At 43.3% G+C, this 14,745-nt stretch overlaps 1 protein-coding gene across 2 annotated transcripts in view; it reads left to right on the forward strand.

Annotated features, from left to right (window-relative positions):
* The window catches only part of LOC134568168 (coagulation factor XIII B chain-like), a 62,219-nt gene that overhangs the window by 15,979 nt on the left and 31,495 nt on the right, over positions 1-14,745 (forward strand). Inside the window, exons 3-6 of one of the 2 annotated variants that reach the window (XM_063426523.1) lie at positions 2,944-2,979; positions 3,764-3,952; positions 5,576-5,755; positions 6,019-6,216. In XM_063426523.1, coding sequence (XP_063282593.1) covers positions 2,944-2,979; positions 3,764-3,952; positions 5,576-5,755; positions 6,019-6,216 — 603 coding nt within the window. The remainder of the gene's footprint in view (positions 1-2,943; positions 2,980-3,763; positions 3,953-5,575; positions 5,756-6,018; positions 6,217-14,745) is intronic. The other variant, XM_063426524.1, reaches the window with a different exon arrangement.

Consider the following 14,745-nt stretch of genomic DNA (forward strand, 5'->3'; position numbering starts at 1 on the left):
TGAGGAAAACATGAACATAACATGGGCATGACTGGACAGGACTATACATGGACTGGGGATACAAACTAAAACAAGACAAGATAACATAGGCAAAACAAGAGGAGAAATAACTAAATACTACATATGAAAATCATGGGGATTTAGTCACACTATATGATCATACATTGCATAAGCCTGCCAACAACGCCAATGTACCCTATATCTGGCAGGTCCTACACTGCCTAAAGTATGCTAAAACATCCCAAGTAGACATATATAGCACTTACCTGCAAGAAAGGGCAGAAGCTTTGAGCAGCTGCCTGCAGGGCTCTGAAACAGAAAGGAATGATGGAAAACAAACAGGCAACATAAAACAAACATTTAAAGGAAACCTGGAGACTGGGAAATCCAGGGACGAACTATAGGAATGAACCCAGAAATCCCAGCATAAAGAAAACCAGACATAGAATAGAAAACCAAAAACCCAAGAAAGCTAAGCAAGAATAGCAAAAAGAGTACTGGATACCAGAAGCCAAGTCCAGACATCAGAACAGAGCAGATCAGATCATGACACAGTGAGTGTGTGTGTGTTAGTTTGTGTGTCTGTCACTGAGTGTGTGTCTGTTAGCTAGTGTGTATGCATCTGTTCGCGTGTGTTTGTGTGTGTGGTTAAAACCCCTTCAGCACTTACCTTTCCAAAGGAGCCCGGCGCTGGAGATCTCGCCGCCCCAATCCGCCTCTCCGGTCTGAATGCACGTGCATAATAATAATAATTCAAACCGCCCTTAAGGAAAGCATTACTCAATACTTTCCTGTGGACGTCCAGCGTCTTCTCACTGTGGTTTTCACAGTGAGAATCGCGGAAGCGCCTCTAGCCGCTGTCACTGAGACAGCCACCAGAGGCTGGATTAACCCTCAGTGAAACATAGCAGTTTCTCTGAAATTACTATGTTTTCAGCTGCAGGGTTAAAACTAGAGTGACCTGGCACCCAGACCACTCCATTGAGCTGAAGTGATCTGAGTGTCTATAGTGGTCCTTTAAGTGTATGTGTATCTGCATGCACTGGCGTACCTACCGCTGTCGCAGGGGTCACGACTCCTGCGACCAGGTGTCCGCCGCCATGTGTTGCGGCCCCGGCCCGTGCAGAGTAAACGCCGGGGGGGGGGGGGGGGGGATGGATCAACATATATGCGGCAATAACACAGCCAGACACAATAACAAATGATACAACATTAAGGGATCATATTTGTGCACATCTGTGAATGTGGTGTACATGATAGTGTGTGACAAAGGTTGCTACATTGGAGAAACTGTCCTTTAGCTGCATCCCAGAATGAACCTACACAGACACTCAATCAAGAACCACAAGGAAAGCGGATATTGTACCCCTGTTGATCCACAAGTACCAATACATGCACCTACATGTACAATGTACACAATACATGTACCTATCAATATACAAAGTACGGTGTGTAGACCTATGCTTTCCAATACTCTTATGCATGTGTGCTTATATATGACTGTGCATTTATATTTGTGTATATGTGTTTGTGTGTATGTATATGTGTTCATGTATTTATGTCTATGCGTATACATGTATGTATAAAGTGTGTATATGCTTATGTGCTTGTGTGTGGATGTACGTGTAGGCGAGCATGTACATATATTTGGGCATTTGGTTATATGTACATTGTATGTACTTGTGTATAGTATGTATGTTCTTGTGTATACTTGTACATATGCACTACTTGTGTATATGCCTATGTACATGAGTGTGAGTGTGTCTGTGTATGGATATAGGCTTTAATGCATATTCTGTAACTCTTGGATAGGAATTCATACATTCTTTATATTAATACTCCCCCCTTCTGTGCTGTTTACTTGGTTTTTTTTGGAGGGTGGTTTCCTCTCCCCCCTCACTCTGTGATCTTTGCATTAGATATTTACGACCCTCTGCAAGAATGGTGTCTATGTTCTATCAAACCTGTCCTATCTGCACTCATGTCGCTTTAACCCCTGTATCACAACTCAACTTTGAATTCTATGTGTCGTCTTGCTCAGAAATGCTTCAGACTTGAGAAAGGGAGGTTCTCCCAAAAGCTTGTCATTAAAAAATTCTATTAGTCCAATAAAAAGTTATTACAAGTTATGAATTGTATCTGTTTTTTACATCCACATCACTGGACTAATACGGCTACAATCTCTACTTGAACACTATATATATATATATATATATATATATATATATATATATATATTTGTTTTTTGTTCTTTAATACATTGCAAAACACAAATACACACACCAGTCAAGCCACAAGACTTGCTTTTCCCACAGAAATCTCACTTTAACAGTGCTCTCACTACTGCAAGGGATTCTGGTTAGACGTATGCAAATGAGCTCAAGCTCATGCTGATGAGTTGCATTAACAAAGAAACAGCTGTCCATGAGCGGTACACTGGCTTTGCTTCTCTTCCTGAGTTATTTCAAAGCTGTTGTATACAGCAGACACATAATCCAAGGAATCCATGTATAAATTTTAATTATGAGGCAAACATGTGGTTCTTCGTTGAGCTCATTTGCATACGCCTACCCAGAATCCCTTGCAGTAGTGAGTGCACTGTTAAAGTGAGATTTCTGTTGGAAAAGCAAGTCTGATGGCTTGACTGGTGTGTGTATTTGTGTTTAGCAATGTAGTAACTATCCACTTACTTCAGGTGGAAGGGGTTTTAATCCACACTTTTCCCCCACCACAACTAGATTGGTATGTACTAGATATAGAGATAGAGAGAGAAAAAGACCAAAGAATTTGTTTATAATCAAATCCGCATACTTTGTAACGAATGATGTAAAAAATTAAGTAACTAGCATTTGATAAGCAACATTTTTTGCTAAAAAAAAGAAAAAAAAAAGGGACCTATGTTCTATACACGCAATTAATTGAATTTAACATTTCTTATTTCAGAGGATAATTCAGAATCAGCAAGCAATGGAATGAGAGGTATGTCTTAATATAGTTTAAATTTACTTGTCATCATTCATCTCTTCATTCCAACATTGTATAGCACTTTCAGAACTGCCTTTAACTTGATAACTTTTTGGCACTTGTAAAATGTTAAGTATAAAAAAATTGGAATTTGAAAATGTTATTACAAACTTAAAATTCATCCAAGTTCCATCTATTTTTAAACCTTTTATGCCAAAGGATGGGTAGGGAGAAAGCTTTGCCTCGCTTCCTGAGTTGTGTTTCAAAGCTGTTGTATACAGCAAGCATAAACTCCAAGGAATCCTTGTTTAAAATTGAAGGCTTTTCAACCACTTTTTTCCACATAATAACTTTCTTGGTTTGTGCACCGCAAATAACGCCAAGCCTCACTAGCAAGCCAGTAACCAAACTCATGCAGATGAGTTGCATTAACAAAGAAACTGCTGTCCACGACTGGTTCCATGGCTTTGCATCTCTTCCTGAGTTGTGTTTTAAATCCATTTTATACAGCAAACATAAATTCCAAGAAATCCATGTTTAAAATTGAATAATGAGCCAAAATGTGATTCTTTGTTGAAATAATTTAATATGCCCACCCAGAATCCCTTGCAGTAGTAACATCACTGCAAATATGAGCTTTCTATGTGAAAAGCAAGTCTTATGGCTTTACTTGTGTCTAGATCGGTGTTTAACAATGTATTGACTATCCACTGACTAAAGGTGTTTTCAATCACTTTTTCCCCACCATATATACATACTGATATTTTATTGTTTTGCTTTGTTTGTATATTATTTTCAGATGGAATTCAACATAATTCATTTTGTCCACATCCCCCAAAAATAAGAAACTCTGAAAAAATAACTATTAAAGAAAATTATGTTAATGGAGATACTGTGGAAATTAAATGTTTTCCTAACTTTAAACTACAAGGAACAAACATTATACACTGTGAAAATGGAATATGGGCATCCCCTCCAAAGTGCATTTGTGAGTAAAGTGCATGCATTAGGGATACAATATATAATATAAGAAAAGTACAAGATATAAAAAGTGGTGCACAAAACACTTTGTCAATATCTTGGTAGTGAAGCTCACAGGTTTGATGCAGAACAGGGGCAGTCAAAGGCAGAACCCCAGCTGTTGTAGACCTTCAACATTAATGGTGTTTTGCCAGCATTAATTTTGACAAAGCATCGTGGGCAGTGTAGTTCAACAACATTTTGTATTCTACCTTTGATCAGTCATAGTGTAGAACACTGTTCAGCCTCACGGTTTTATATGTAAATATCACTGTCTAGTAAATATGTTTGTTTGTTTGTTTGTCTTATCTCTATATTGTATCTTTAACATTTGTCTTATATTGAGGTCATGGTCAACCTACTATCTCAACCATTCTTATGCTGAACATTTCTTCTATTTTTAAGACGTGATGACTCCAGCCTCAAGAAAGTCTACTTGGTGGTTGGATATGGAGGATTCCTATACTGAGGATTCCTACTGCCCAAATGCATTCAATATCCATGTGGTTATACCTGACTAAATATGTCCCTTGTCTGCGCCCAATTTCTGATGTATCTCCCTAGAAAACATAGCACCTTTATATACCCCATTCAGATTTACAGCACTCACATTGTACAGCAGCAAATGTTTTTGCCACATTCCATATGGGGGCCATTTAGACTTTAGTGAAAAGCCCCATAAAACTGGAGATCTGATTCATGACCTTCAGACAGCACTGGTTAAAAATTATGCTATGCTCCACTTAATATTCTTAACAAAATGGTGGCTAACATCCATTAGCAATACAGTAGCCAATTATAATGATGTTTGGAATTCCTGATGATTGGAAAAATATAACTTGTAATGTGAGTCATTATATTAAGAGATGCTATTATTTTGAATTGGAGGAATGCGGGTGGGAGTTGTAAACTATTACTGTTTTTGTTCTTTATATGTATCTTCTTTTTACTTTGCTCTGTTTGTATGGATGTATTCTTATTTAAAGGGGAAAAAAAACCTCTGCTGATTGCCCCATCCAACCTTTTCTTCTCTCTATCCATTCTTTAGGTCTAAAATCTAATCTTCCCCTTTCTGTGTTGTGTCCACTTGACTGTTCATACTCTCTTCACTGTACTTTCTATATCTACACCACCAGCGGTGGCGACATTATTATTCTCAGCACTTACTAGTGCTTTAGCTATTGAGAATAGCCCAGCTTGAGATGTTAATTTTTTTTATCAGTTTCACTGTTCATTTTCCAATGATACCTTGCACTTTAGCCTTCAAATGTATGTTTTTTCCTTCCATACTCTATGAATTATCGTTTTTTTATGCATATAGAGATATGCATTCCTCACCATGATATATGTACTCTATCCGTTTGATAATAAGCCTTAGGATACATTTCTTTTGAGTACTGCTCTGTTAATATTTTCTTTTCAATTTGTTCCTCATGTGAGTGCTTGAAAACTTACCGGTAAATAAAATGTTTAATTAGGAAAAAAAATTGTTCATGTTTGTGGAGCAAATTAAATGACTGTAATTCTGTAAACTTTAGGATATGTTAATATGGCATGGAGGCTTCTCTAAGTCAATAATATTTTGTTTTAGTAGAAAGAGATGTATGCAGATACCCACCTACAGTGGCACACGCGATTACTGTGAGAAAGCCCTCCTTCTTCTCACGACACTATATGGCAGAATATAATTGTCATTCTAATTATGTTCTTCAAGGAAACCCAACAGTCAGATGTGAGAATGGAGCATGGGAGGATCCACCCGTTTGTATAGGTATGTAGACATTTTTTAAATATGTTACTTACCGGTATATGGATTTCAGCATCAATACGTTAGTGAAAAAAAAATTAAGATTAAAATGGACATCATTAGGAAATATAAGAAGAGGCTAGAACTTGAAAGCCAAGCAGCCCTCTTCTTTGCAGAAAAGAAACCTCAAATTAAATGCATTGTACCTGCATCACATGAACAAATTCATAAAATTATATATATTTAATTTCCACAATCAGTGTTTACGTAATCTATATGCTTTTCAGAGCCATGTTTTGCTAAAGTGGAAGATTTGAAAGCAAACAACATACAGCTACAAGTGAAGCTTTCGTCTGAGCTGTACCTCAAACACGATGAAGCCATTGAATTTAAATGCTTGTCTGGATATGAAATATCTAATTCAGACTTGCTCAGAATAAAATGTAACAAAGGGATGCTAAATTACCCAAAATGCATTCAGAGAGGTAAGTACAAAAAAATAGGTAAAGTCTATATGTAAGGAAACCTAGTATATTCAATCCTCATTCGGTAGTTTCCTCCTGACCTGCCAGAGCATCAGTGAGGATAGCTCTGCGTTCGGTAGATGAAATAGACAAAATCCATACAAATAGCTTTATAAGATAATTTCCTTAATAAAGCATACGAATCCCCAAACATCAGCCGAAGTCAAGAAGAAGGGTACAACAGAACTGGCTTTTAATGACCACACACAGGCTTTTATGCAAGTCCCCATGCAAGGGGACATCCCACAGGGAGGGACACAGTATAACCAATCAGTTACAGTAAAACCGTAAAACACACCCAGCACAAACATACAAATCCCTCACCTAGTCCTGGAGATAATCAAGTCTGATAAAGTAATAACTGGATTTTCTCCAGGCAGAAAAATCACAATTTCCCCCAATTTTCCAAACACCCCTTTATACATGGGGTATCCCCACAAATAATATGTCCCCTGATAGCCCCGATCTGGGTGAACAACATTTTCAAATTTCACCCAGATCGGTTCAGGGGTTCTCAAAAAATGTGGAAGTCCTTTGTGACCGGCTAACTGCAAGCTGGCTGCCCAAAATAGTTCCAGGAGTTTGGGTGGTTTTGCCGGTCTATTCAGTAAAGGGGTAAAAAACAAATAATTCCACGAATGGATTCCCCTGGCTCTTAGCAGCGATTGTTCCCCTCATTTGAATGCACAAAAGTACAGAATAGCGCTCTTCTAGCTATTCGGGAAATAGAGATCCAGCGTTCACTTGTTGAGACCGGTGTTCGGGAAGTCGAGTGTCCGATTTTAGTTCCAGACACTCGACGACCAAGTCCCGCTGCCTTTGTTCGCCTAAAAAAGATGGCCGCCGTTTTCCAGCCACGTGGCGTTCGGTAGTAAGAACGCTGGCCGCACAGATAGAGGGTTCAATTGAAGCATTCTTTGAAGTTTAACGAGTCAGGGGGGTGGTAATTATATCTTCCGAATGAATATGGAAGAAATATTATACATAGAGAGGGATTTCTTCACACTGTACAATGTTAAAAGGATTATTGCACTTCAGAGAGATTTGTAATTAGGGGACCAACCAGTAAAGTGGCAGATTATATACAATGTAGACAAGATCAGGTACACATTTTGGGATGAGGAACTAACAAGCAATTTACACCCTGAATAGTACAGAGTTAGATAAAACAATACATGAGAATAACGTGTTAATCGTTATAGACAACAGACCACGCAGTAAAATCATACATGAAAAGGATATTCATTCACGGGAGGAAAATATAATTTTGCCTCTTTAGAATTGAATGGTAAGACCCCACCTTGAATATGCTGTATCCTTTGGGGAACTTGTTTTACATTTTAAATCAGAGTTTATAGAGAGAATAATGATAAACAACAAGTTCACATACGTTCATTGACAACAATCAATGATAGCGAAAAGAGTCTAGAGTCAATTGCAGGACGATATAAGGAAAAAAAATAGAAATAAGTAGTGAGTAGTGCGCAGGGGTCAAGTCCTGGGGAAAAAAGTGTGGGAACTCCCCCCACCAAAAAAAACCCCACTCGTATGCATATATAAACGCAAGCACACACATGCACTCACAGACGCACACATGCACTCACAGACGCACACATGCACTCACAGACGCACACACATACTCAGACACTCACACAGTGGTGTATTTTAATTTTGTGCTGCCCTAGGCATGACTATACCTGAGAACCCCCTAATCTAAATTTACCACCCCTTCCTATCAAGGGCGCACCGCTTCCTGATTAAGAACCCACCCCTTCCTCTTTAGACTCCACCTTTTCCTGCTCCTTTTAAAGAAATACTATAGTGCCAGGAAAACAAAGCTGTTTTCCTGGCACTATAATTCCCTGTAGTGCCCCCCTCCCTCATGTCCTCCCCTCCCCCACTCGACACTGATGGGGTTAAAATCCTATGGGTATTTAGCAGATGCTGGATGTCCTTATGCACAGGGTGAGGACGTCCAGCATCAGTTAGGCGACTTTTGGTCACCTAACCACCCGAAAGTCCCTCTAGTGGCTGTCTGATAGACAGCCACTAGAGGTGGAGTTACCCCTCAAGGTAATTATTGCAGTTTCTGAGAAACCGCAATAATTACCCTTGCAGGTTTAAGGGGACTGGGACACTGCACCCAGACCACTTCAATGAGCTGAAGTTGTCTGGGTGCCTATAGTGTCCCTCTAAGCACACTCTCTGACAGACACCCACACTGGCAGATACACACTGACAGTAACACACACACTCAGTGACAAACACACAGACGTCACTGATTTGACACACACACACACACACATTCACTGACACACACTCATTCATTGACAGAGACACACACAAACACATTGACAGACACACACTAATAGTCACACACTCACTAAATGACAAACAGACTCTCACTGATTTGACAGACACTTACAAACATACACTAACAGAAGCACATACACGCAAACATGTGCATACACTAACAGAAGCACATACACGTATACGCACACACACGTGCATACACTAACAGAAGCACATACACGTAAACATGCATACACTAACAGAAGCACATACACTCATACACACACGTACATACGCTAACAGACGTAAAAACACTCATACACACACACACACTGACACAAACACACACATACACCAACAGACATGAACTAACATACACATACACCAACAGACATGAACTAACATACACACACATACATAGACTAAAAGACATACACACACACACTAACAGACATACACACACATACACTAACAGACATACACACACATACATAGACTAACAGACATACACACACACACACATACACATACACTAACAGACATACACACACACATACACTAGCAGACATACACACACATAAATACACATACACTAACAGACATACACTAACAGACATACACACACATACATAGACTAACAGACATACACTAACAGACATACACACACACATACACTAACAGACATACACACATACACTAACAGACATACACACATACACTAACAGACATACACACACATACATAGACTAACAGACATACACACACATACACTAACAGACATACACACACATACATACACATACACTAACAGACATACACTAACAGACATACACACACATACATAGACTAACAGACATACACTAACAGACATACACACACACATACACTAACAGACATACACACATACACTAACAGACATACACACATACACTAACAGACATACACACACATACATAGACTAACAGACATACACACACATACACTAACAGACATACACACACATAAATAGACTAACAGACATACACACACATACACTAGCAGACATACACACACACATACATACACATACACTAACAGACATACACTAACAGACATACACACACATACATAGACTAACAGACATACACTAACAGACATACACACACACATACACTAACAGACATACACACATACACTAACAGACATACACACATACACTAACAGACATACACACACATACATAGACTAACAGACATACACACACATACACTAGCAGACATACACACACACATACATACACATACACTATCAGACATACATATATACAAATTAACATTGCCCACCCACCCAGCCTCCCTACCTTTTAGGAAAGCTGGCATGGATGGGTCCCTGTGGTCCAGTGGGGCTGCAGTGAGGCGGGCTGCTCTCTCCCTGTCATGGGGGGAGGCACCTGATTGCCTGCCTGCCTGCCTGCCTGCCCCCCACCGCGGCGGGCTGCTCTCTCCCTGTCACACGCGGCGAGGGAGCTGTGTCCTCTCTGCTCCCTCTCGCCGCGTGGGTTGTCTGCTGATGCAGGGAGCCGGAATATGACATCATATTCCGGCTTCCTGCATCAGAAAACGGCGCGCGGCGAGAGGGAGCAGAGAGGACACAGGTCCCTCGCCGCATGTGACAGGGAGAGAGCAGCCCGCCGGGGGGGGGCAGGCAGGCAGGCAATCAGGTGCCCCCCCCCCATGACAGGGGGAACAGAGGGCATTTGGGGGCGGCATTTTTTGCTGCCCCCTGAGTGCCTGCAGGGGGAACGGCGTTCCTGCTGTGAAAAAAGTGCAGGAACGCCGTTCCCACGCGTTCCTGCAGGACTCGAGCCCTGGTAGTGCGACTGAAAAGAGTCCAGTCAGTTAAACCATAAAGAATAAAGAATAGTAGAGGTATAGTAATAGAGGTATAGTAAGAGAGTGATAAAAAAAGAAAAGGGGTGTAGAAAGAAAAGGAGAAAGAAATTGGAACACGTAGGTAAAGGGTGGTAAAAATCATACTGACCAGGGGTAGAAGCAGGAAAGCAAATCTACCTTGGACCAAGCATGTTTGTTTTATAATTTTCTGTACAGATTTCTAAACAACGCCTGCGTAGATTATATATTTTTTATTAAATATTAAAATTTAGAATAGAAAATACGTGAAGTAACAGCTTAGCTAGTGAAAGGGTTAATTAAAGCGGCACTGTCATGCCGAATTCCGTTTTTTTTTTAACCCCCCTCCCGCCTCAACTACATCCAATCGACCCCCTAGTCATCCCCAAATGCCCCTATGTCCCCCACATTACCTATTTTTTATTCTTTATTTTCTGCCCGATCTTTATTCAGGGCGCCGCCATCTTTGTGTGGGTAGGTGAAGTCCCTATGGGACACGTCATCTACCCACACTACACAGACTGTGAGATTCCCGCACATGCCCAGTGAAACACCTGGACATGCGAACGGGAATTTCACCTATTCATTCATTCATCAGACAGACGAATGAATGAATAGAAAAAATCAGACGAACAAACTAACACTGTGTATCAGTGTTAGTTTGTTCGTTCAGTTTATTACAAGAAGGGAGCTACCGGCGTGCAGCTCCCTCCTTGTAATATGTAACTATAGAAGCGGCAGGGAGCAGAGCTCCCCACCACTTCATAAGCCCCCCAGGTCCCCCCCTCACTCTATGGGGGTCAATATGACCCCCATAATAGCACAAGGGAGATTAAAATCTCCCCAATGCCCCTACTCGCTATATCGCGAGTAGGGGCATGTCCACTAAACAGTGAGCAGCCTGTGGCTGCTCACTGTAAAAAAAAAAAAAAAAAAAAGGGTAATAAGGGGGGGACGGGGGGCCTACTGTCCTCCCCCGCCGGCCCCCACCCCTGGACGGCGGGTGGGGGCCATAATGGGAATGAGGGGGGACCTACTGTCCTCCCCTCAGGCCCCCACCCCTGGGCGGCGGGTGGGGGCCATAATAGTAATAAGGGGGGGGACCTACTGTCCTCCAGCCCCCGGCCCCCACCCCTGGGCGGCGGGTGGGGGCCCTAATGGAAAAAAGGGGGGGGGGGGACCTACTGTCCTCCCCCCCGGCCCCCACCCCTGGGCGGCGGGTGGGGGCCATAATAGTAATAAGGGGGGGGACCTACTGTCCTCCAGCCCCCGGCCCCCACCCCTGGGCGGCGGGTGGGGGCCCTAATGGAAAAAAGGGGGGGGGACCTACTGTCCTCCCCCCGGCCCCCACCCCTGGGCGGCGGGTGGGGGCCATAATAGTAATAAGGGGGGGGGGATCTACTGTCCTTACCCCCCCCCCGGCCCCCACCCCTGGGCGGCGGGTGGGGGCCATAACGATAATGGGGGGGGACCTACTGTCCTCCCCCCGCCCCCACCCCTGGGCGGCGGGTGGGGGCACTAAGTAAATTCCCCCCCCCCCCCCCATCAAGGTGACTAGGGGTGCCCAAGCCCCTAGTCACCCACCCCCCACCCAAATAAAAAATGCCCCTACCTACCCCCCTCACCCTAAAAAATAGTGAGGGGGGAATAAAATTGCTAACCTGTAAAGTAAAATTAAACTTACCATTCGACGTCTTCTTTTTTCTAAAATCTTCATTTTTCAGCCCCAAAAAAGGCCAAATAAAAAACCATCATAGCCGTCGAACTAAAAATAAAATAAAAAACCCGAGCGCAAAAAAAAAACCCGACGAAAAAGAAAAAACCCGAGCGCACAAAAAAATAATCCATCTTCACCCATGGAGGGCTCCGCGCAGACTGAGCTCCGCAGGGCGGGGCAAGGCTTATAAAGCCTTGCCCCGCCCTGCAATTAGCCTAAGAACACTCTGATTGGTGGGTTTAAGCCAATCAGAGTGCTCTTTGTCATTTTACAAGCGTGGGAAAGTTATTTGGAATTTTCCCACGCTTGTAAAATGTCACAGAGCACTGTGATTGGATGGCTTGAAATCCATCCAATCACAGTGCTCTGTGTCATTTTACAAGCGTGGGAAAGTTCTTTGGAATTTTCCCACGCTTGTAAAATGACACAGAGCACTGTGATTGGATGGATTTCAAGCCATCCAATCACAGTGCTCTGTGTCATTTTACAAGCGTGGGAAAGTTCTTTGGAATTTTCCCACGCTTGTAAAATGACACAGAGCACTGTGATTGGATGGATTTCAAGCCATCCAATCACAGTGCTCTGTGTCATTTTACAAGCGTGGGAAAGTTCTTTGGAATTTTCCCACGCTTGTAAAATGACACAGAGCACTGTGATTGGATGGATTTCAAGCCATCCAATCACAGTGCTCTGTGTCATTTTACAAGCGTGGGAAAGTTCTTTGGAATTTTCCCACGCTTGTAAAATGACACAGAGCACTGTGATTGGATGGCTTTCAAGCCATCCAATCACAGTGCTCTGTGTCATTTTACAAGCGTGGGAAAATTCCAAAGAACTTTCCCACGCTTGTAAAATGACAGAGCACTCTGATTGGCTTAAACCCACCAATCAGAGTGTTCTTAGGCTAATTGCAGGGCGGGGCAAGGCTTTATAAGTAGGTCCCCCCCCCCTTATTACTATTATGGCCCCCACCCGCCGGCCAGGGGTGGGGGCCGGGGGGGGAGGACAGTAGGTCCCCCCCCCCCCTTTATTACTATTATGGCCCCCACCCGCCGGCCAGGGGTGGGGGCCGGGGGGGGAGGACAGTAGGTCCCCCCCCCCCCTACTACTATTATGGCCCCCACCCGCCGCCCAGGGGTGGGGGCCGGGGGGGAGGACAGTAGGTCCCCCCCCCCTTATTACTATTATGGCCCCCACCCGCCGCCCAGGGGTGGGGGCCGGGGGGGAGGACAGTAGGTCCACCCCCCCTTTATTACTATTATGGCCCCCACCCGCCGGCCAGGGGTGGGGGCCGGGGGGGGGGACAGTAGGTCCCCCCCCCTACTACTATTATGGCCCCCACCCGCCGCCCAGGGGTGGGGGCCGGGGGGGAGGACAGTAGGTCCCCCCCCCTCATTATCTTTATGGCCCCCACCCACCGCTCAGGGGTGGGGGCGGGGGGGGGGGGGGACAATAGGTCTCCCTCCCTTATTTTACTTTACGGCCCCCACCCGTCATTTAGGGGTGGGGGGCAATATTTTTTTTATTTTTTTTCTACAGTGAGCAGCCACAGGCTGCTCACTGCTTACTAGACATGCCCCTACTCGCGGTATAGCGAGTAGGGGCATATTATTTACTAATACCAAGTCATTTTTACTTGGTGTTAGTAAATTTGGCTGAAAGACCAATTTAGGTCTTTCAGCCTTTTAGTAGATAGCTCCCTGATACCGTGGGAATTAGGGAGTTATCTACTAAGCGGCTGCAAGATGCAGCCACAGCAATGAATAGCATCGGAGTTTCATTCATTTGAATGAAATTCCGATCCGAACAAAGTACCGAATTGCATCCTAACACCAATGGAGAAACTCTTCTCATTCTGTTAGGATGCAATTCGGCAGTTTTGCCGGCGTTCTGTCTAAGTGACAGGACGTTCGGCAATACTGACAGGAAGCATTGTGGGAACTGGGAGGAAAGCTAGGGATCATGGGAAAATTGCTCTGACCAGCGGAAATGAAGCACACTTTGCTCCTCCGCTGGTCAGAGCTGGTCAAGCGGAGGAATCCCATAAGACAAAGAGTCCCTACTTTGTCTTATGGTTTTAAAGAAAACTAAAGAAGACAGGAAGAAAAGAATAACAGATCCTGAGAGAGGGGGAGAAGAGGAAGAGATTGAGGAAAGGTAAGTTCGGCATGACAGTGCCGCTTTAAGAGTGTCAGCTGACACTCTGCCAATCATTGTGGCCCTCCTCACTGCTTGCACTCATTCTTCCAAGTTAGCCCAAACCGAAGAGGAGAAACATCTTAAAGGGACACTATAGTCACCTGAACAACTTTAGCTTAATGAAGCAGTTTTGGTGTATAGAACATGCCCCTGCAGCCTCACTGCTCAATCCTCTGTCATTAAGGAGTTAAATCCCTTTGTTTATGAACCCTAGTCACACCTCCCTGCATGTGACTTGCACAGCCTTCCATAAACACTTCCTGTAAAGAGAGCCCTATTTAGGCTTTCTTTATTGCAAGTTCTATTTAATTAAGATTTCCTTATCCCCCTGCTATGTTAATAGCTTGCTAGACCCTGCAAGAGCCTCCTGTATGTGAGTAAAGTTCAATTTAG

Source organism: Pelobates fuscus, chromosome 7, assembly GCF_036172605.1.
Source record: "Pelobates fuscus isolate aPelFus1 chromosome 7, aPelFus1.pri, whole genome shotgun sequence".
NCBI lineage: Eukaryota > Metazoa > Chordata > Amphibia > Anura > Pelobatidae > Pelobates > Pelobates fuscus.